The 23088-nt window shown below is 38.5% G+C and overlaps 1 protein-coding gene across 2 annotated transcripts in view; it reads right to left on the bottom strand.

The window, feature by feature from the left end:
- Positions 1-4701: 4701 nt before the first annotated feature.
- The window catches only part of LOC126335357 (cilium assembly protein DZIP1-like), a 249019-nt gene continuing 230632 nt past the window's right edge, over positions 4702-23088 (bottom strand). For both annotated transcript variants that reach the window (XM_049998546.1, XM_049998547.1), the window contains 3 exons: positions 21777-21843; positions 17880-18009; positions 4702-4973 (listed from right to left, as the gene is read on the bottom strand). In XM_049998546.1, coding sequence (XP_049854503.1) covers positions 4782-4973; positions 17880-18009; positions 21777-21843 — 389 coding nt within the window. In that variant the 3' untranslated portion in view covers positions 4702-4781. The remainder of the gene's footprint in view (positions 4974-17879; positions 18010-21776; positions 21844-23088) is intronic.

Below are 23088 nucleotides of genomic sequence, written 5' to 3'. Positions count from 1 at the left end.
ACATGTAAATGAACTGTTTGGAGTTTACAGCAGTGTCCTCTTGGCAGTCTGTTTTTGCTTTGTTTATTTGAAAGTAGTAAATCTATAGGGTACATCTGCAGTTTCACAGAATACACAATCGGAACAGAAAATAAAGAAGCAGTTGCATCACACATGTGGAAGTAATAGTAGTAGTAGTAGTAGTAGTAGTAGTAGTAGTAGTAGTAGTAATAATAATACACATAATAAACAAAATAATAATATGAATAATAAGTACATAATGTTCAAAAATCAAGAACAGTGTCCCCTCCCCCCTCACCTCACCCCGCGCGCGTACACACACACACACACACACACACACACACACACACACACACACACACACACAGAGTGTCATTCATTCAGGAACAAAGGCAAAACAGAACTTTGTCAAAGTATCTGGGTTCTTCAGTAAGTTCATCCATTATCCACCTGCAATGGTGAGAATAACAGAAACGTGGAGAACTCAACTGATTGTATGTGACCGACTGCAGCTTAAGAAGATAATTACGTTGTTGCAAACTAATGTCTTTCAAAGAATCTCAAGCAGCATCAGATATTTTACATATCATATGCTTGTACATTCTGAGGAAATGAAGATCAAGGGGTTGGAAAATTGAGGTTGTGTTTGCTGCAATTATGTGAGTCATGGTTTTGTCTTCTGGTAGGTTATTCTGTACATGCAGGTCATGCACACTTGCATCTTAGTGGGGTTCAGAAGAATCTAGTATTAGCACAAGTTTCTCTCCACAGATTGGTTCCATTACTGTTTCTTGTAAAAATGTCCTGAACTGTTCCTTAGTCATTTTGCCAGAAGACTGAGAGTAGATGATTACATTGCCCATCCATGAAAGCAAGGGGATAAATGTGTACGTGCGGGCTATCGTGTGAACAGACTGTACAAACCTTACAATATCTTTAGAACCTTTAGTTCCAAGAGTGCGACCAACAGGCACTCTTATTGAATCTGCTTTCACCGGCATTGTAGATACTTCCTCCTGTGTAGACTGTCATGAGTGCTCCAGTTGCTCGTTGCCATTATCTGGATGTTATTCCTGTTGTGGTACATTTTCACTGTAACAAAAGATTTGCCTTTGTGGTTTACAATATTGTTTTTGCGCTTACTGGTGTCAAATCTTGGGAAATTTAACTGTCTTGCTTTTGTTTTCACCCACAATTGACATCATGAATACATCAACCTGCCTGGCGGTGGTGTTTGAATGTCTCCACCACAAGCATTGTGATATGCTTGTACTTCTCCTTCACAGACATTAACTCTCCACATTCCCACTGCCATTTCCATTCATACAACGTACACTATGCAGAACATCTAGAGTGAAATCTGTTTTTCATTGCAGATGTCATGTGATGTGCAAATGTTTGGTTTGGCTTCGGCTGCTTTTTGACATTAAGTCAATATTTGAGGAGTTCAATTTTCTCGTTTCTTGAGTAAACACTGCCCTTTTCTCCTTCTGTGGTGTTTCATCACTTACATCACTTGGAGACCCTTCTGGCAACGATATCAACGAGGTCGACTCTAGTCCATTCACTTGGTAACAAACAAACAATTCCACTCCAACTGTGATATTCAACGCATTCCATTATTGATCAATTATGTCTAATATGAATTCTGCACACTTCTCTCACCTTCCGTTATTTCTGTTGTACGTACACACCAGTCGCTATGCAACAGTTCGATGAGAATGTCGTGTCAATAACGATTCACGGATTCATGTTGCACAACAGCAGTAACTGTACTTTGAAGACTGAACAGCAACTGCAGACCCATTTGTCTGTGTGAGCACAAACACAAGACTCTAGCCACAGCACACACATTTAATGTACACAGCATTGCCATCTGCAGTCAATAATAATAATAATAATAATAATAATAATAATAATAATAATAATAATCATCATTATTATTAAAATCAAACAATGGAAAATCCAGGATGGAATGTAACAATATTATGAGAAGGAAAGTTGCTACTCACCATATAGTGGAGATGCTGAGCTGCAAACAGGCACAACAAAAAGACTCACAATCAAACCTTTCGGCCATTAAGGCCTTCATCAACAAAAGACACACAAGCGTGTGCGCGCGCGCACACACACACACAAGGCTGCAGTCTGTTATTGCTACTATTAATACTTCCGCAGCTGTGATATAACTGTTTCTTTATTCTAGTATGAACTAAATTGGAGTTTTCATTGATACTCTATTGACATACATTGTTTGGTACCGATCTGAGTGTCTGACATTTTGAGGTTTTACTATGGCACCTTGAAGAAGTAGTTTTTAATAAATATTTTTGTACTACCACTATCTTTCCCACAAGTTTTCACACACATCTGTGGTGACAGTGGCTATTTGCAACTGGCAGCTACAGCTAACAAGTGCAAAGAGGAAGGGAGTGAGGCAACTTCTTAGAATAGGTTTGTGACTTGTTACCTTCTATTCAATTGCTCCCCCTTCTTCACATTAGTCTGGACAACTACTGCGTGCATGTGTGTATTTGTGTGCGAGTGGGGTGAGAGGGGTGGGTGCGCAGGCATACACGTGGGTCCATGCATGCCAAACATCATTTAGCTGCATATGAGTGGTAGCCTATCCTCATACATAGCCTACCAATGAAACAAGATGATTTCAGAAAGTAACTGTTCTTGAGGAATTATTTCTTATATTTTATTAGGTATAAATGCAAATAACAAGAACAGCTTATGTATAAATTGAAATAACAAGAACAGCTGGTTTACAATACCAAGAAAATTATGTTCTGAACATTGTGTCTGACAAACGTACTCCAACGTCAGTATAGCTTTACCTCTGGCAGCATACGATGGGATTTCGCAATCTCATGTACAAAATGTTGTCAGTACACCAGCCTAAAATATTTTTTTTTTGTTTTTACATCCATAACAAAAGTCAGGGAGTTTGACAATTCAGGAACAAAGAATTTATTCAGGCTTGTGTGCCATGGCTTCTAGCCTCATCTTGCTGAAAAATTGTGCTCTCATTTGCTGAAAAAATGTCAAGTTATGGTGTGAGAACGTTACACATAATTTCACCTCATCGCTAGCATTGACTGAATTATGATGAACACACTATACTAAAAAAAGAAATATTGCAAGAAGATTGGATTTTTCAAAGAAAAGCAATTGATGTGCACATATTTGATAGATCATCAAAGAACTTAGACACACTGAACAAAATTTGTCACTGTTTCTTTATGGTAGTAAAACCTGGCGAAGACAAAGAAACGAAAGCTCTATAACACTTTTTCTTAATCAATCATTCAAAAGATATTCATTGCTGGTTAAGACATGAAAAAAAGTAGTAAGAAGAAAGTTAAAAGGGTTCATCACGACAGAAGAAATTGTACAGCGGGTTTGAATCCTGTTAAGTTTGCCAGTATGTGTCAGTAATGCAAGTGTCAGTACTTGTACAGCATTAGAAAGATTAGATTAGATTCAGTTTTCATTCCATAACCCCCCCCCCCCCCCCCAAAAAAAAAAAGATATGATTCTCGTGGGTGTGGAACATGTCAGAATGTATAACATAAAATCATAAAACATTTGAAAATAATACTTACTACCCTGATCATTCGTCAGGAGAGAATCTAAATAGGTTAATACAATGCAGTAAACTAGAACAGCTAATATTTACAGAATTAATACACTGACAGAATGTTATGCACTATTAATAAATTTATCATACACAAAATACCTAATCTTCACTGATGTGACCAAGTGTTGCCAAAACTGAAATCTAACAGATTACTTAAGCTGGCTTAACAGTCTCCGCTAAGGTATTCATCTATGGAGTAGGAGGAGTTGCCTATCAAAAAGTCTTTCAAACTCTGTTTAAACCGTGCTTTATGTGAAACTAATTCTTTAATGGTTGCTGGCAATTTATTGAAAATGTGTGTTCCTGAATAGTGGACCCCTTTTTGGACCTAGGTAAGTGATTTTAGGTCTTTATGTAGATTGCTCTTATTCCTAGTATTGAGACTATGTATTGAACTATTGGTTGGAAATAGAGAGTTATTACTTGCAACAAATTTCATTAAGGAATAAATTTACTGAGAAGCAGTGGTTACAATACAAAGTTCCTTGAACAGGTTTCTACAATATGTTGTTGAACGCACACCACAAATGATTCTTATCACACACTTTTCCACCCTAAAAACTTTTGCTCAGTTTTCTCATGAGAACTGGAAGTTCACAGTTAGGAGGACATTAAAATCAAGTCCATATGTTAATGGTAAGTTTGGTATAATGTCACACTCTACAAATTTGAGTAGAGGGATACACATTTATTTCAGTCACTTCATCTCATATATAAAGGCTGCCTGTGTCTAAAATGTTACAGTTGATAAGAGTGAGCTTGGAGAGGGAGAGGGGGGAGGGGGGGGAGGGGAGGGAGGGAGACAGAGAGAGAGAGAGAGAGAGAGAGAGAGAGAGAGAGAGAGAGAGAGAGAGTGGGGGGGGGGGGGGGGGGGAAGTCCTCCTATCATTCATTGCCTAGAGTATACCACATGAATGTTTCTCTTTTTCTGCCTTGCTCATCCTGACCCCTTCCTTATGCCCAAGGAAGGGTGCTCCATTATAGAACATAAAAAGGTTGTCTTATTTCATTTCATTTTTGCTGCTATTCTGCATTGTTGTAGATTTCATTTCAAATTTTGTAGTTCTAGTGGACAGTACTTAATGTATAATTATATACTCTGATATAACACTTCAGAATTTGTACAAAGATTACACTACTCAAAATCTTCCAAGTCCTCTATGTCCCATTCTGATAAGGGTAACTGCTTCATACCCATTGTACTTGAATGAGTTTGTTGTTTCATCTGTGTATACCCCACAAGATCTTGAGCAGCAGAAGTAGTGGGCATAGGTAAGTAACTCAAAGTATCCACTCCTCCTGTTGGCTTTTCCCCTCTAGCAGATATCTGAAAGGCAGAAAAACAAATGTGTATAACAAGCTTCAGAAGTGGGCAGTCAGTAATAACACATAATCACCATTTTTTGGTACCATGTAATGCTTACAAAGTGTAACTTACTTAAAAAAGAAACGAACCATTATTTATCATCATGAAAGTAGACCCATTAATTGTTTTAGAAACATCTTTCAATACTATCAAATCAATACAGTCATGTAACCTTTAAGTACTTGCCTGATATTATGATACAAAAACTCACATTTGGTCTATTTGACCTGAATCTAAAAGACAAAGAAGAAGACAATACTCCATCATTCTATGAAAGACTTTAATTATTTTAAATATAAATATGGTGTGGAAAGTTCTGGCAGAATGTAAATAATTTAGGAATAAAGGAGACAACTAACTATATAGTAGAAGCATTGAGTCACTGACAGACTCACAATAAACAATAAAAACAGGTGTGTGTGTGTGTGTTTAAAATATACATTTTTATTCCCTTATTTGCAAATAACTGATGATGAAGATATACCTGCTATATTATGACTAATGTCAACCCTTTTGCCAATGGAGTTGCTGCATGTTCCATGCTGTTGACCCAGTTGTCAGTAGTCACATTTCTGCTAGTACCTACATGAGGAATAGTAAGGCTTTGCACAATTTCTGAAGGCTTTATACATTTTTTTCTTCTTCACCTGGCTGTGTGCAAACATAAATTTCAAAGTTCATACAATAATGTGCTCTGGAGCCCAACAGAGCAAAACCTTTGTGCTGTATTTCCTGGCTTGGCTTTTTTGGCAGATATTATCAGAAGTATCATTGTGTTCAGAATGGAAAGAGTTAATTGTCAGTTGTCACACACTCTCCAAGAGCAAACAACTTCAAATGCATGTCTTGCAATGGGGTGGTAAGGTCATGCACAGATGCTTTCTTGTCAGTTTTGTTTCCTCTTGTCTCTCAATGTTTTTACCATTGAAGTAAATACAATGATACAAAACCACGACTCTACTATATGGCATAGTAACTGTGAATACACCATGCTCATGCCCATCTACATAGATGGGAAGCTTTGCAAGTTCTGCATATAGCAGGAGGCTCAGGAAGGCATTCACATCCACATGATCTGTATTTTGTGCACTACGATATCCTTCAAAATGTCCACGAATGTTCATCATGCACACATTAGTATACACAGATAGAGAGAAAGAGAGAGCTCTAAGAAATGTGATGTGGGTGGTCTTGAGATACCATTAGAGATGTGATATACTGAAGCAGCCACTCCCCACTCAATTAGTTGTCCCAAGGAACATCACTGCCCCTTGGCTAAAGTGTTGGTTTACTTTAGTATTTTATTATATGATGCAGCAGTTCACCCAGAAGGATGTTAATGAGACTGATGCCGGGCACAGAAGTCTGCACCGGTGACCCATATGGGCAAGAAATTTACAACCATAAGCAAAGGCTGCAACTACAGTATTAAGGAAGAGAGAGGAAAAGCTATTCAATGATTTCCTTTTTCTGAAGAGCTGCTGTTCAACCATGCTATCCCAATATTCCTCAGGATTTGTACTCATGTGGATACTAGGAACGTGAGGGCCATCTACGAACAGATTAGCCATGCTTTGGTGAGGGAAGGATCCAACAACTCCACAGGAATCTAGACACCAACAAAAGAGTGCTGCCCCAGAAGCATCTGTGTCTACTGTCAAATCTATCATTGACGAATTGTAACAAAAACTTTAACTTAGAGGCAAGCCTGCACAGAAAAAGAAATGCTTTGCAACTGTGAGAAAAAGAAATTTGAAGAACTAACAAGGAAGTGGTACATGGATAGGACTAATGCGTCTTGAACCAACAGAAACCTCTCATTAACACTGTCAACAAGGCAGTGACATCAGTACTGTTTAAGGGGCTAAGCTTCTCAGTGATGCCTACAAGGATCTCACATGGAAGAAATCATTCAGTCTGTGGAAAAGAAACAGTCAAAATTCTACAAAGGGCGAGACCAACACACCATGACATCCCTTGGGAAGAAAGGTATGCCATGGAAAAACATCCAGAGTGAAGACAATTCACCAGGCAGATAAAGGAAACACCTTTGTTGTACTAGATATTACACAATATGAATCAAAAATGGATGACTTCGTGTTTTGTCCCACCTACATGGATCTTTGGAGTGATTTGACTGTGAAGATTATTAAGTAGTAAGACTTGATCATGATGACACAACCATGGGACTATGAAAGATCCATAAGGAAAACTGTCCTCACAGACCTATATTAACCCTTTCACTGCTGTGGGCATGTAAACACATCCTGCTATGCCGTTCTTCAGATTAGATTAATACTTGTTCCATAGATCATGGATACGACACTTTTCTGTGGATGTTATAGACACACTGCTTGGGTTTTCCTACAGTACTATGTCCGTCTGAATGGATCCAGAGCCACCACCCTGTCACTGCTACAGATGAGTTACTTCCATACCTCTGTGAATAAAAAAGTTTCGAATATTTACCATACAAAATATGTGCCTCACTGCATGCTATCACTTGCAAAAAACCTCGGTATGATATCTTGAATCATGAGATATATGACAACAAGATTCGCAATGCTCATGGACGTGAATGTGCATGTTACACATAACCCAATAATATGAGAATGAAATGAGATATCCTCCTGATATCAATTTTAAATAAATTTTTGAAACTTTTTCTACATTTCATTCACTGCAATATACGAACAAAAATCAACCATACACAAAGTTTACATAATGTATTTTTATCTCTGCAAAGTCTTTAAAATTTCTTATTGACTTGTAACCACTCCGCCACAAACCATGCATTGTGAACAAGGGCTTGATCGTGTTGAGAGATGCAATCGCCATCCCCGAATTACTCTTCAATTGTGGGAAGCAAGAAGGTACTTAAAACATCAATGTAGGCTTGTGCTGTGATAGTGCTACACTAAACAACAAGGGGTGCAAGCCTCCTCCATGAAAAACATACCATAACACCATCGCCTCCGAATTTTACTGTTGGCACTACACACGCTGGCAGATGATGTTCACCCGGCATTGGAAATACCCACACCCTGCCATCGGATCGCCACATTGTGTACTGCGCTTCGTCACTCCACACAACATTTTTCCACTGTTCAATCGTCCAATGTTTACGCTCCTGACTCCAAGCAGGGTGCCGTTTGGCATTTACTGGCATGATGTGTGGCTTATGAGCAGCTGCTTGACCATGATATCCAAGTTTCCTCACCTCCCACCTAACTGTCATACACTTGCAGTGGATCCTGAAGCAGTTGGAATTCCTGTGTGATCGTCTGGATAGATGTCTGCCTATTACACATTACAACCCTCTTTAACTGTCGGTGGTCTCTGTCAAGTCAACAAGTAACACCCATCACCTGACTACGTTTGAAGCCCGAGTTCTGCGGAGCACCCCATTCTGCTCTCTCAAGATGTCTGATGACTACTGAGGTCGCTGATATAGAGTACCTGGCAGTAGGTGGTAGCACAATGTGCCTAATATGAAAAATGTATGTTTTTGGGGAGTCTGGATACTTTTGATGACATAGTGTATGTGCTACACTGTTCTTCACTTGAAGGAAAAAGATGAATCTTGTACTGCATAGCATATCAATGAAGGATTTACTTTGAAATGTGTGGAACGGAAAGTCTGCTGTGATGCCACATGTCTCATAACTTTTCTACCATGTACTTTGCACTCCTATAGTTTGAAATCTTAACAAAGAGACTACTTACAAATCTCTGAAGTGACCCATGTTGGAATATGGCTCAAACGTGTGGGATCCATGCCACATAGGACAAACAGGGTGTACTGAACATATAAAAGGAATGGCAGATAGTGGTGATGGCTTGTTAGACTCAAGGGAGAGTGACACAAAAATGCTGAAGCACCCGAACTTTGTGCACATTGTGTAACTACAAATTACTTTCATCATTCATGTGCTTAAATAAAGCCCTGGCATCCTTTTGTTTTTCTGGTCTCACTATATTAGTGATAAATTCCACTGTTGATAGTTTCAGGTTTCTCAATACTCCATTATGGTATTTCTGTTTCCAAAGTCAGAATATTGTATACAGATGTTTGTATGTTAGTGAGCCTAGTACTGAACCATGTGGTTTTTCTTTTCATTTCAGAAAAAAATAGTTCTTTAAAACATCTTTGTCATGACCTTGTTTCCATTGCTTTATTAGTTTCTATCCAAAAGAACAATAAAGGGTGATGGACAACTTCTGCACATCATCATTACTCGTAAAGAAGGCTTTGTTCCTTTCATGTTGCCCAAAGGAATGTCCCCAAATTGTGAAAAGATGAGTAACCTCCATGTGAAACACTCATGCTATCCACAGCAAAAATGACACTACCGTCAAGTTCTTATTCAGACCACCTTATGCATCTGAAAGCAGAATAATATGCTTAACATGTGGAAAGTCTTTCAATTTGATTTCTAGAACATTATGTATGGATGATCCAATTATGTTGGGGAAATTTTTAGTTTCATTTCCATGAAGCATTACATATATGAGGAGTTGTCATGATGTAGATGAGCGCTGAAAGCATATGACCATAACAGACATTTGTAAAAGTGGCAGGTCACATTCAGTTTTGGTACAGGCAAGTTCCGTGAATAATCAAACTCAATCACAAGATGCACAGAGTCAGATTTGGCTTTGTGAATAAAGAATTTCTTAAGTGAGAGGTATGTTTAAGCATTACTTTTATGACTTAAGTGCTCTGCTAATCTGGGGTCATTTTTATTAGCTTGATTCCTCCCCCCCCCCCCCCCCCCCCCCCCCCCCCCCCCAGAAGCAGTGCAAATGGCCCAGGCAATAGCTTTAGGTTGTATGAAGCCGTAGTCACAGTTTAGCTTGAAATACTTAAAATGGCTTACATAACTCATTTTAAGCTTTTCACCTGTAGTTTTAGAGAATCAGGTGAGGGATTTTTTAAGAAATACACACAAAATATTCCCAAGTGTCTTCCACGAATCGTTCTTGATTTACTGTCAGCTCCTTGTTAAGCAAACTAGATTTCTTCACTATACATCGACACGAGATAAGACGCCATCTTGTACTGCTTTACCTTGATCTGCATAGGAATTGTCAAAGAGTTCTTCTTGGTGACTACCATTACTTGAACATAACACTTTTTTGACAACACGATGACATAAATGAAGTTTCTTTCCTTTAATGGGAATGCTGCTGGCAGAAATGTAGCTGTCACTTCTCTGCCATTTTATTTTCCTATTGTCTTTCTCCATATTCAAACTGTCATAGGATTGTCATTATTCCATACCCATTACTACTATTTATTGTTGCACAACTTTGAAATGGGTTTCTTCATAATGTAAACACAATACCAACTGCTGGCACTCCAAGCAAGCTCACCTGCAAATATACCCTCTATACATTAAACTGAATGAGAAGTACTGCACTCATGCATCAAGAAAATGCTGCTTTGACCTCAAGCACTGGGATAATGAAACAAAACCTACATAGATTATTCTTCATAATCTGCTTTTTAATTTTAAACAATTTTCCAAAAAAAGGGCAAACAGACCAGTGGACCCTTCTTTCAGAAAATACCTCAACTGTCTGTATGCATCATACAAACATTACTGCGTTGTTCTTAAAGGCAGATTAATGTGAAATCTGAAATTCATGGTTACTGATCCACTGCCTGAAATGTACGGGAAATGCAGTTGTGAACAAGGCTGATGGTGTATTTCAAGAAAAGGGGGGGGGGGGGGGCAAGCAGGCTGGCTGCATATTTTTGTAAAATACCAGTATACCAAAGCTGTAATGAGAACATATGGAAATGACGCCAACAGTTACTGTCTGCTGGTGCTTATTTATTGGAGTATACAGCTGTCAACATAAAAAAAGAACAAGTTGAAATTTCTTTCTGAAAACGATTGATGTGTTCTAAGAAGCCTATCACTTCATAACCATCATTCCAAACTGAAAATAGAACCACAGAAATCCATAGACACTAGGAGTGTCCTCTTTATGGAACTGACAATAAATATCACATAAGATGGTGCCTTCGTCTTTTCCACAGTTGTATCAATGACTTGTTTGCATGCCTGCCTTTCAAAGATGAAGAAGTTATTGCTGAATGTGAAACTTATTTATAGCTTTTTATTCCCTGTCAACAATTAGTGGTTATTTACTAACGTACTATTTTTCATCTTTTGCAATTATGTTTTTATGATTGTGGTAAGCTTTAAAATAACTATCTGCAGAACTAAACTCATGAACAATCCTTATCTCTATATGGAACTGAACCAGCACATACCACCGAGAGCTCTGTGCCACCACCATAGCATAGTGCCATCAGTTCAGTGTAGCGATTAAAGTCACTGGCTGGTATGCTGCTGGCCGCCAGTTCAAACCTGATCACCAGCAACTGTTATTTTGAATTTATCATTTCTGGACATTTCCTGAAATGCTTTATTTTTTAATGTTTGTACATTTGAAGCATTTGATGTTTTTTACAAATACTAGCTTTCTGGAATACCAGATGTCTGTATAAATAAATGCACTCTACTTTCAGGAGCTTATTTCTGTTCTGGCTGTACATTGGTGTTAAGTGTTCTATGAGAGCTGTTCAATAAGGAATAATGACAATTTTTTTTGACAACATACCTTTAATCATCCTCATAACTTTGATGGTCCTTCTCAAAGTAGTCTCCCATGAATGTGATGCACTTGTCCCAGTATTTCTGACAGTCTTCAAATACATGCTGGAAACCATTTTTTGACAGGTCATTCAAAATTGCCTCTGCAGCCATCACCACTGCTTCTGATGATTGATAGTGCCTCCCACAAAGGCATTTCTTCATGTTAGTGAATAGAAAAAAGTCACTTGGGGCTAAATCCAGAGTATTGGAGGGTGAAGGATGTATTCACTTTGATTTTTGCAAGATATTCAGCAACAACATTGGCAATATCCAGCCGCGCATTATCCAGGCTACTTCACAGAAATGTGGTATTTTGTGCCTGATATGTTTTCACGACATCCCTGCAATAATGTCTAGTTACTAATGTTTGTGCAGGTACTACATGCCAATAAACCACTCCATGAATATCAGAGATTGCGATTACCCAACTTTCCCAGCAGAAGCAACCACTTTTGCTTCTTTGAGGATTGGTGATGAAGGAGATTTCCACACTGAGTTTACTGTTTGCTCTCAGGATCAAAATGTTGTAGCCAAGTTCCATCAGCAGTGATTACATTTGAAAGAAAATCTGGATCCTCCTCTAACATCAATTTTAACTGCATGCAGACCTGCACGCGAATGTCCTTTTGTTTGGGAAGCAACAGTCTTGGAACCCATCATGCACAAACACGCATCATGTGTAATTTAAATGATTGAATGATATTTCCAGACTACCTTCTCTACCAATTCAAGGCAGGGCTACGTGTGAAACTACACATGTCATTTATCATCTGACATGCCTGCACTGCACAGCCTGTTACATCGGTATGACAACAACTAAACTGGCTGAGCGCATGAACGGACACAGACGAACTGTCCGCCTAGGAGATGACCAATTACCCAGCAGCGGAGCATGCCCTGCAGAATAATTCTAGGGATCTAGGAACCTGTTACACCGTATGTGCCATTTGGCTTCTCCCACCCAACACCAGTCCCTCTGAACTGCGGGGACGGGAACTTGCACTCCAACACATCCTTTCATCCTGCCATCCCCCTGGACTGTACCTACGTTAAACAACCTCACTCCCATTTACTCTTCAGTCTTCTCCTCTTTCCCTTTCCTCTTTAGCCATTCACGCATCTTTTCATCCTACATAGTTGTGTTTATCTTTATACTATATACCTCTTTACTTCTGTATGCATCCTCTTTGGTTTGAAGCTGGCACAGTACTTACAGTAGAATATCTTTGGCTTCCTTCTGACAACCATGCCTTCATCCTTGCTACCCTCCCTGTTTTCCTTTCCCTGTTGCTTCATAACCTGGGTTGTGACTAATTAAATCCACTTTCCCTTCTTCCCTTTCTTTCCCCTCTCTCCTCCCTGATGAAGGAACATTTATTCCGAAAGCTAGGAACGTATATTTTCGGTTGTTTTTTGTGTATCTATCGGCTGTACTGAGCTGAAGTAAGTACTGGCCAGCCCCTCTATCTCTTTTTTAGTCATGTGTAATTTTTCTGTCACCAACATGTCGGTGGCACCCAATGAAATGTTCAGTATTTCAGAAGGTGATCTTAAGGTAATTTGTCGATCATCTCTCACAATGATAGCAGTAGTGTTGATGTTTTCTCCCATAACAGCAGTAACTGGAGCATCAGATCCACCTTCCTTTGAAATTCATTGTCTTCCCTCTTTAAACATTTTAAACCACCTTCGAGCTGTGCTGTAGGGAAGAACAGACTCTCCAGAGGCCTCCTGTAACACTGTATAGGCCTCAACTGAAGATTTGTTGAGACAAAAGTAGAATTTCAAACCCACATATTGTTCCTCGCATGTTACCTCCATTGCAGCACTAGGTGATACTGAACGTGTATGACCTTTCCTGCCTCTCACAGTTGGGAACCAGGAGTCCCAACAATTAAACTACTATGGCGTGTTCGTTGCACATTAAGCTGAAGAGAAGCTCAATACCTGGGATCAATTCCAGGTCAAATGAAGAAAAAATGGTTGAAATTGCATGTGTTTCTCATAAACCACTTGGCCAAAGTGCTACACAAAGACAGATTTGAACGCATGCAAAAAACTGAATCTTTTAACATGAGACAAAGTGCAAAATGGGAGAACCCTGGACAGGCACATTATTGTTGCACGTATCTCCTTGTCCAGGGTGGGGACATCCATGCTCCTAAGCACAGTGACCAGTGTGCACAATTCAGAGGCATGCATGACTCTGCACCAGTGCATGCATCTTCCTGCTTCTTTGTGCAGTGGCCACATTCACCTAGTGTGCACAGAAAGTTGCACAAGTGAAAATGCACCTTAGCTAATACCAATAACAGAAGCATATACTGCAGTTACCTCTGGAGCATTTGGTACCCATACTGCCTGAAGCAGTGTCATTCCACCAATCAACCTATCAGGAAGGTTTCTGACGTCAAGAAACAGGAATCAATGGATAATAGTCTGCAATGTCGCCTCATCTGCTTTGCTGTCACTAAAGCTGAACCAAATGCTACGGCTCAGGAAATTGCAAAGTTCCTTGTAGAAGACATCATTTTGAAGCACAGAGCATCCTATGTGATGATCTCTGATCATGGAAAAGTTTTCCAATCGATATAGTATCACAGATAATTTCATATTGTGACACCCACAGCATGACACTATCTACAGACGAATGGTCTCACAGTACACATCATTAAGACAGTTGCTCTTGATGTACGATGAAGTCAAACAGAGAGATTGGACATTCACATACAACACAGCAAAGCTAGACAATACATGCTTCATACCGTTCTTTCTGTCCCACGATCATAAGACCAAAAGGACAATGGATATACAGTTCCCATTTTACCCACATGATACGCAAGACGAATACATGAAACACCTCATCACAAAGACTGACAATGCCATGCAGCTGGCTCACATACGAACCCTGGACACCCAGGGGAAAAACTGAGAGCGCTATAACACCAAGCACAGCCAGTTAGATTTTAACATTACGTGTATATAAGTGAGCTGATTGGTTGCCTAGAATTGGCATGAGGTAATACGAATTTGTTGAATGGCTGAACATTAGTAGGCCCAGGGCTCTGGGCAAGCTGCAGCCAGCCAGGTTAGTTGATCTTTCTGGCAAGCCAGGTGCCAGAGACGAGCAGCGTCACTGGGAACAGGAAACTCCTGGTATAGCGAATTTGGATAATGTGTCAGTCACTTAAGAGGGCTGACTATGTTCACAGCAATGGCAGGCTTTGAGACAAACTGAAAGATAGCTTGTTACAGCTCTTCAAGAGTCTATATAATAATTCACATGAAGTACTAAAGCAAATTTGAATACATCAGCAATCTGAGATAAATGAGGTGCATCCAATGATACAACAACATTTCAATATCTTTACAATTACAGACGTTAATGTTTTGCAGTGAATACACATTTACACAATGAACCTCTGAACTAACATCTTTTAACTGATTCATGCGATTACAACAAACAATATCTCAATGATAGCACTGTACTACACCTATCATCTCTGAAAGCTACTTATCTGTATCAATTTTATTTATTGGTTTACAACACCTTTTATATCTGTTTCATTATGCAGATGTTTGTCAGAACATTATATTCTTCACATTTACACAGCAAATGAACACAGCATCAACACCTCATATTTTGTCAGACTTGTGTGTTTATTTAATGAGCACTTTATTATTTTGCCAGAAATTTTATTCAAATGTTGATTGCAAGTGCCATTAAAAAACTGTGTTAATTTAAAAGTGGTCAACCACGTGTGTCAGTAGACTCCCCAATTTTAAAGAGAACCAAAAGATGCCTCTGTCAAGACGTAAATAACTGTTTAAATAATATATAACAAAAATTTGTTATCATTTATAGTGAGTCCACCTGCACAAGAATACTGCCTTATTTATTTATGGTCAAACCTTTATTTATAATCATTGTAAATTATCTGAGAGTGACAGAATATTTATAACATTTCTTCACTTAAATATTGTTATAATATATTAATTTAGTAAGGAAAAGTGGTCATGTTGAGTCAAATCATGTCTTTAGAGTTGAAGAAAGATGTATTTTTGGTGACGATGAAGTAGGCACTAGCAGAACACTACGAGAGTCAAGTGGAGGCTGGGGATTCTTGAGTGAAGAGCTCAAGGCAGCCATTCTGGACACTTTTCTGTGAGTTCTGGAGGGAGGCAGACCCACTTGCGGTAACAAGTGGTATTCGGTTGTGGAGATGATTAATTCTGGGCATTGAAGGACTGCTACCACACTTTAACTTCTGAAGGGTCTTATATTTTGTGGGGTCTGGATGTGCCCCAGCATAAGACTCTAACTTTTGCCACTTGATTTAGGGAAATGAGAATAGACAAAGTATGAGTTACTACTGTTCATATCACACGCATTAATTTGTGAATCATCATGTTGAACTCTGAGCTCTTTGAGCTGGTGAATATTTCGTGTGTTGTGACTGCAATATGGACTTAGTTTTTGCATATTGTTGATGACGATTTAGTTTGAGGAATTTGCTACAATTCTTGTAACACTCTCAACATAAGGGTCTTTTTTGTCTATTTTAACTGAATATTGTAGGACCACTTCTCATTTATTTTGGAAGTGATTTGTCATCTACAGCGGTTACAGATGATAGGATACAACCCTTTCTATTAAATTATTTATTTACCTTTATTTTTTATTTCTGTGTATTTTATTTACTCGCAATTCTAGCCAATGCATAGACTATTTGACTATACAATCACAGTTGCAAGTTATTATTTGCAGTGAATCAGCTGCAGGGCATGAAAGCAGACACGCGCGGCTCGATTCCGTGAGTAAATCAAGTTATTCTTTTTAAACAGAGCCAGGCATAGCCCATCTGCCTAAAGTGTGAGCAACTGCAGGTAAAGACACAACTGCTTTGCATGTATGGTCTGCTGTTAGAAAGAGCAACTGCTCAGCAATAACCATTAGGTACAATTGCAAGACACAGCCTGGGAGACTTGACACAGCTTTTTATGCCTATGTGGGAAGTGGTAATATCAGAAAAGTTACTAAAACATGTATCCTTCATCACTTGTCGGATGTAACATACGAAGTCAAAGATTATAATCATCAAGGAAATGAAAGTACAGAAACATCATTGATGTCCTCTGTATGAAACCCTAATTCAGTCTAGAGGCTCAGATTGACGATGGGAGCTTCCAGGAAACCAGTCAACTATCGTGAAGCTTCAATAGGAGGACTTGGCTGTGATGGGAGGAACTCTTTTCAATTCCCGTCATAGCGAAGAGAACATTACAACATAATCAGAAAATGAGTATTCACCTGCATTGCCATACAGAGGATCAGTGACAAGATATACCTGGTTCAGTGCTTGGCTCCAGTGAGGACTTCTGAAACTGCTCGTTACTATTTCTACAAGAGAGGGAGCAATGCTGCAGGCTCAGATGTCATCAGTGTGGTGTAGTGGTTAGCGTTGCTGGCTGGTGTGGTGTGGGTCGCTGGTTCAAACCCAATCACCAGCAATTACTTATTATTTTGTATATATCACTTCTGGAAAATTTTGTAATGTTTATATGTCAGAATATTTGATAGTTGTATAAATACTAGCTTTCTGGAATACTTGATGTTTGTATAAATAACTGCCCCCTCTGTCCAGGAGTCAGTTCTGTTCCGACTGTAAGTTGGTGTTCTAAATAAACAGACCTTCAGTGCTAAGAGTTCTGTTTCACTGATGAGACAACATCTGGATTTAGACTCGAATGTGGCTACAGTGTGACAGTATTCTCTCAATACCCATATCCTTTACATCTGAGCTACTATTTCTTGAATACTATAGGCAGGAGGCAAGATATTAAAAATATGATAGTGACAGGTTAAACTCTTAAAAATATGTGGTTAATATACTCATTTTTTGGAGAACAAAGAAAAGTGCCTATGTTGGAACAAAGATGTTTCGATAGTATGACTGAGGATAAAAACAGAAATAAACTTCAAGTATGCTTCTGCTGTCAGTCACTAACTTTGAGTTTTCAGAAATTATTAAATAATACTATGTTCACTGGATGAAAAATGCAAAAAGGGATATGAAAGGATGAAGGAAATATTCATTAGTGATAGAGGAAGGAACTCCAGTCTGTCTTATTATCATACTTTCAAGAAGTCCAATATAATATATAACAAGTGGCTTGTTTGTGTTTCATATCATACCTTTTGTTGTATTTGTCTGCTTTTCTGAGCAACTATGTTTCCAGGAGAATTATCCTTTTGCTTTGCTGTCTGTAGGTCTGTAGCCCTTTTTTCCTGAGGTTTCTTAATGAGCTCTAGTGCTTCATCATCACTAAACAAAAGGGAAAAAATGTCAAGTGCCATGCAGTTTTTAAAGCATAGCAGACATTGTTTCATTAGTCTCTTAATTTATCATAGTGGTTTTGCAAGTATTAATTGAAAAATTCCATTTACTGTGTGCACAATTCATTCACACTTTTTCAATAATTCCCTTGTCAAATATACAATGAAACATATAGTTTACCAGGACATTGCTTCATTCTTTACCATCCAACAGGGTATCACCACAAAAACATAAAAATTACAAAACTCATAAGGTTTGAGAACTTTCAATTCCCTCACTTGAAAGAAAAAGGCTGCAGGCAGTTTGGAAAGATAATAGAGCTAGGAGGAAATTGGACCTTTTATAGCATTACAATTCTGTATAAATTCTGTGCACATAACACTTAGGTGAGAGCTGTCAAATAATGATACATCAATCAACAAAAACACAGTTTGTTTAAAAGACTTTCAGTTTCAGTTTCATGTGTTCGAGTTTACTACTACCTGTTAAGCAGTTACTCATTCTATAACTATTTGTTAATTTCAAATACATAAGTAACTGTGTTAATTTCAAATACATACACTACTGGCCATTAAATTGCTACACCAAAAAGAAATGCAGATTATAAGCGGGTATTCATTGGACAAATATATTATACTAGAACTGAGATATGATTACATTTTCACGCAATTTGGGTGCATAGATCCTGAGAAATCAGTACCTAGAACAACCACCTCTGGCCGGCCTTGATATGCCTGGGCATTGAGTCAAACAGAGCTTGTATGGCGTGTACAAGTACAGCTGCCCATGCAGCTTCAACACAATACCACAGTTCATCAAGAGTAGTGACTGGCGTATTGTGACGAGCCAGGTGCTCGGCCACCATTGACCAGAAGTTTTCATTTGGTGAGAGATCTGGAGAATGTGCTGGCCAGGGCAGCAGTCCAACATTTTCTGTATCCAGAAAGGCCCGTACAGGACCTGCAGCATGCGGTCGTGCATTATCCTGCTGAAATGTAGGGTTTCACAGGGATCGAATGAAGGGTAGAGCCATGAGTCGTAACACATCTGAAATGTAACGTCCACTGTTCAAAGTGCTGTCAATGCGAACAAGAGATGACCGAGACGTGTAACCAATGGCACCCCATACCATCACGGGTGATACGCCAGCATGGCGATGTCGAATACTCACTTCCTATGTGCATTCACCGCAATGTTGCCAAACACAGATGTGACCATCATGATGCTATAAACGAAACCTGGAGTCATCTGAAAAAATGACATTTTGCCATTCGTGCACCCAGGTTCGTCATTGAGTACACCACCGCAGGCACTCCTGTCTGTGATGCAGCGTCAGGTGTAACCACAGGTCTCCGTGCTAACAGTCCTTGCTGCTGCAAACATCGTCAAACTGTTCGTGCAGATGGTTGTTGTTTTGCAAACGTCCCCATCTGTTGACTTGGGCATTGAGACATGGCTGCATGATCCATTACAGCCATGCGGATAAGATGCCTGTCATCTTGACTGCTAGTGATACGAAGCCGTTGGGATCCAGCACGGCGTTCCGTATTACCCTCATGAACCCACTGATTCCTTATTCTGCTAACAGTTATTGGATCTCGACCAACGCGAGCAGCAATGTTGTGATACGATAAACCACAATTGCGACAGGCTACAATCCGACCTTTATCAAAGTCGGAAACGTGGTGGTACACATTTCCCCTCCTTACACGAGGCATTACAACAACGTTTCATCAGGTAATGCCAGTCAACTGCTCTTTGTGTATGAGAAATTGGATGTAAACTTTACTCATGTTAGCACGTTGTAGGTGTTGCCACCGGCGCCAACCTTGTGTGAATGTTCTGAAAAGCTAATCGTTTTGCATATCACAGCATCATCTTCCTGACGGTTAAATTTCGTGTTTGTAGCACGTCATCTTCATGGTGTAGCAATTTTAATGGCCAATAGTGTAAATACCTAAAATACCTTCTAAAATATTATGAACAAATTAGAACAGGCCAAAACGTAAATTTCTGCATTATGTTATAACACTGTTAGATGTAGGGCATCGTAAATCAGTATACTTGCTGAGTTTACAGATCTTCTACTTCTATAATGACAGTGAAAGTGACACTAGACATGTTAGATGTAATGTCACTGGTCATACTGTAAGGCTACAACAAACGAAGTAGAGAATTCCTGATATAATGAAAACCGAAGTGTAATGTATACCTTATTAGAGAGCTAGCTAAATGCAATAATCACACCATATATTTCAGTTTAAGAAGTAACAAGTGTGTGAATTAAAGCAAACTCTGCTGTTAAACTTTTCCTAGAACACTTAAACATTTTTTTTAAAAAAAAATTGTATCAGATGAAAATTCTCAAATACCCTTATTTCAATCAACCAACAAAATAAATTTATTATTTTACTCATGGCTGTAATTTTCAGTGACTTTAGTATATATCTTTTAGAAAATATTCAGTTGTCAGTTGCAAATATTATTTTTATTATACTTTACTAGTTTCAACAAATTAATTTGTCATCTTCAGGCACTTAGTACTGACTTAGCAGGTATCGATATCTTCTTCATAGGTGCATAATGCCATAAAATGTCCAGAATCACATAGATTTGATCCAGTTTAGTAAATTATCAACCTGTGTTTACAATAATCACATACAATATGTACATTTCTGGACACATCATGGCATTATGCTTCTATGAAGAAGATACTGAAATCTGCTAAATTAATACTCAGCTTCTGAAGATGATGAATTAATTTGCCACAAGTGGTAAAGCATAGTAAAAATATTGTCTTATTTTCCATTTTCTGTTGTTCCTTCAAAATTCACACATATATAAATGTATTATGTAGTAGTTACAAGTATGTTACATTTTCTCTTTTTTTTCCTAGTTTCGTACGTTAGACACATCTTTCGCAGCAAAGTTTTGTGAGTTAACCAAGTCTATTCCGCAAATCTCATTCTTTGTGTTACCAAAGGGTTGTTTCTGAATTTTGTGTTAATATAATGTGGAATTACATTATTTATTTGTCAAGACTAATTGAACCTGATATGTTGGATGGTCTTGTCGAGTCTGACGTGGGTAGTCTTGAAACTGTTGCATAACATGATGGGAAATGCCTATAATGACTGTATTATCACTATTTTTTTTTCCATTTCCCATCACTCCTTAGCTGCTTCAAAATTCATGCAGACATGTTATGCCTTTGCAACTAAACGAAAGGCAGTCTGTTATTTGCATATACATTTCACTTTTTTTCATTTACGAAGCATCTTCAGTGGTCTGTAATACATGTTTAAATCAGTTTTGCAAAATAAATAATGTAATTCAACATTATATTGATGTTAAGGTTAGAAACAACTCTTTGGTAGCATGCAGAACTACACCATTTGCAGAAAAAAATTGGTTACCCTCATGAAATTTGTGCTGCAAAAGTTGTTTCTAACCACAATAAAATGAGAGAAAAACATGAGAAAATGTAATGTAGTAACATTTGTATGTACTACATAATGCATTTACTATATACATAAAAACAAACATGTATAATAAGCCACTGAATATGCATCATAAGTAAAAGAAGTGAAACGGATGTTGCAAAAAACAAACTGCCTTTAATTTAGTTACAAAAAAAGGGGAATCATAACTCGATGAGCAATAAAAAATATTTGTGTCCGATGACCACATCTTATCCGGAAAAATAAATTAAACCTTAAAATTTTCAAATAATGTTATTTCCTTTTTTAACATACCTGCTGTCCCAGGAGACACTATGTCTTTCCTGTTGTTTCTCTGATGGAGTACTGGAGTATTTAACAGCTGAAAGCAGAAGTAGAGAAATTGAGCACTCTGCACATTATTGTACCACTTATATCAATGAAGCTGACATTCATAAACCTAATAATTTTGTTCAGTACCCTAACCCAATTGTTTATAAATGGTACTGCGCATATTTTTGAATAAGTGCATCACAATTATCCAAAAATACTAAGTAATAAGGAGAACTTTACAAAACACAACACTGATAAATTATCTTGGTAAAGCATAGTTTGTAGGAGTAAAGTATGGGCATTTGTTTCAGATTATAGGTTTATAGCTATTTGTAATAAGACTTTTTCGGTGATCTGTCTGGTGGCCAATCAAATTTACTCATTTACAGAGGAGGGAGAGCTGAGAGGGTACATAAAGTATATAGATACAATACCGGATATAAAACCCAAAAGGCTGTTGATATTTCCACATGAAAATTAAAGGAAGTACATACAAACCAAATTAATAACATGTCATTATATGCTCTATTTATTAGTATTCTGTATTTTGTGCTGTTTTTGGTAGTCACAGGTTCTGAAGCATTGTTCCACAGCCTGACAGACTGAACTAAGCAACCATTCATCAACTACATCACCTACTATAACTTTACTACTACTCTCACAAGAAGTAATAATCCTATGAAAGAATGACAGATTATTTGCTCGGAACGTCGATCTAGGATTAGCCAAGTTTAGGTCAGACGCACATCATCTCACATTATCATGTGAACAGCATCAGTGTAAGGCTTGTTATTGTGCAAAATGATAGTAACCACACTAAGGAGGCACTAGATAAAAAAAGCTTACTACATATATTCAGCTATGAACTAAATCTCTCATCAGATGCGGATCTCTCTCTCTCTCTCTCTCTCTCTCTCTCTCTCTCTCTCTCTCTCTCTCTCTCACACACACACACACACACACACACACACGCGCGCACACACACACACACACACACACACACACACACACACACACACACACACACACACACACAAACACTGTTGTCTCTGGGTGCTAAAATCCAACTGCAACTGTGTTCGACGTTAGTACAGAAGAGGTGTGGGATGGGAAGGGGTAAGGATAGCAAGGTAGGAGTGGAAGAAGATGCTAGTGCTGCCTGTGGGAGCATGCTGGTATGTAATACGGACAGGATAGTGGGCTGCTAGGTGCAGCATTGAGTACTGGAGAGCTGTCCTGTGTGGAGGTGGGAAGGGGGGGGGGGTGTCAAATTGGAAAGGCAAGAAAAAAGAAA

Source organism: Schistocerca gregaria, chromosome 2, assembly GCF_023897955.1.
Source record: "Schistocerca gregaria isolate iqSchGreg1 chromosome 2, iqSchGreg1.2, whole genome shotgun sequence".
Classification (NCBI taxonomy): Eukaryota; Metazoa; Arthropoda; class Insecta; order Orthoptera; family Acrididae; genus Schistocerca; species Schistocerca gregaria.
This window is presented reverse-complemented; position numbering and strand designations above follow the sequence as displayed.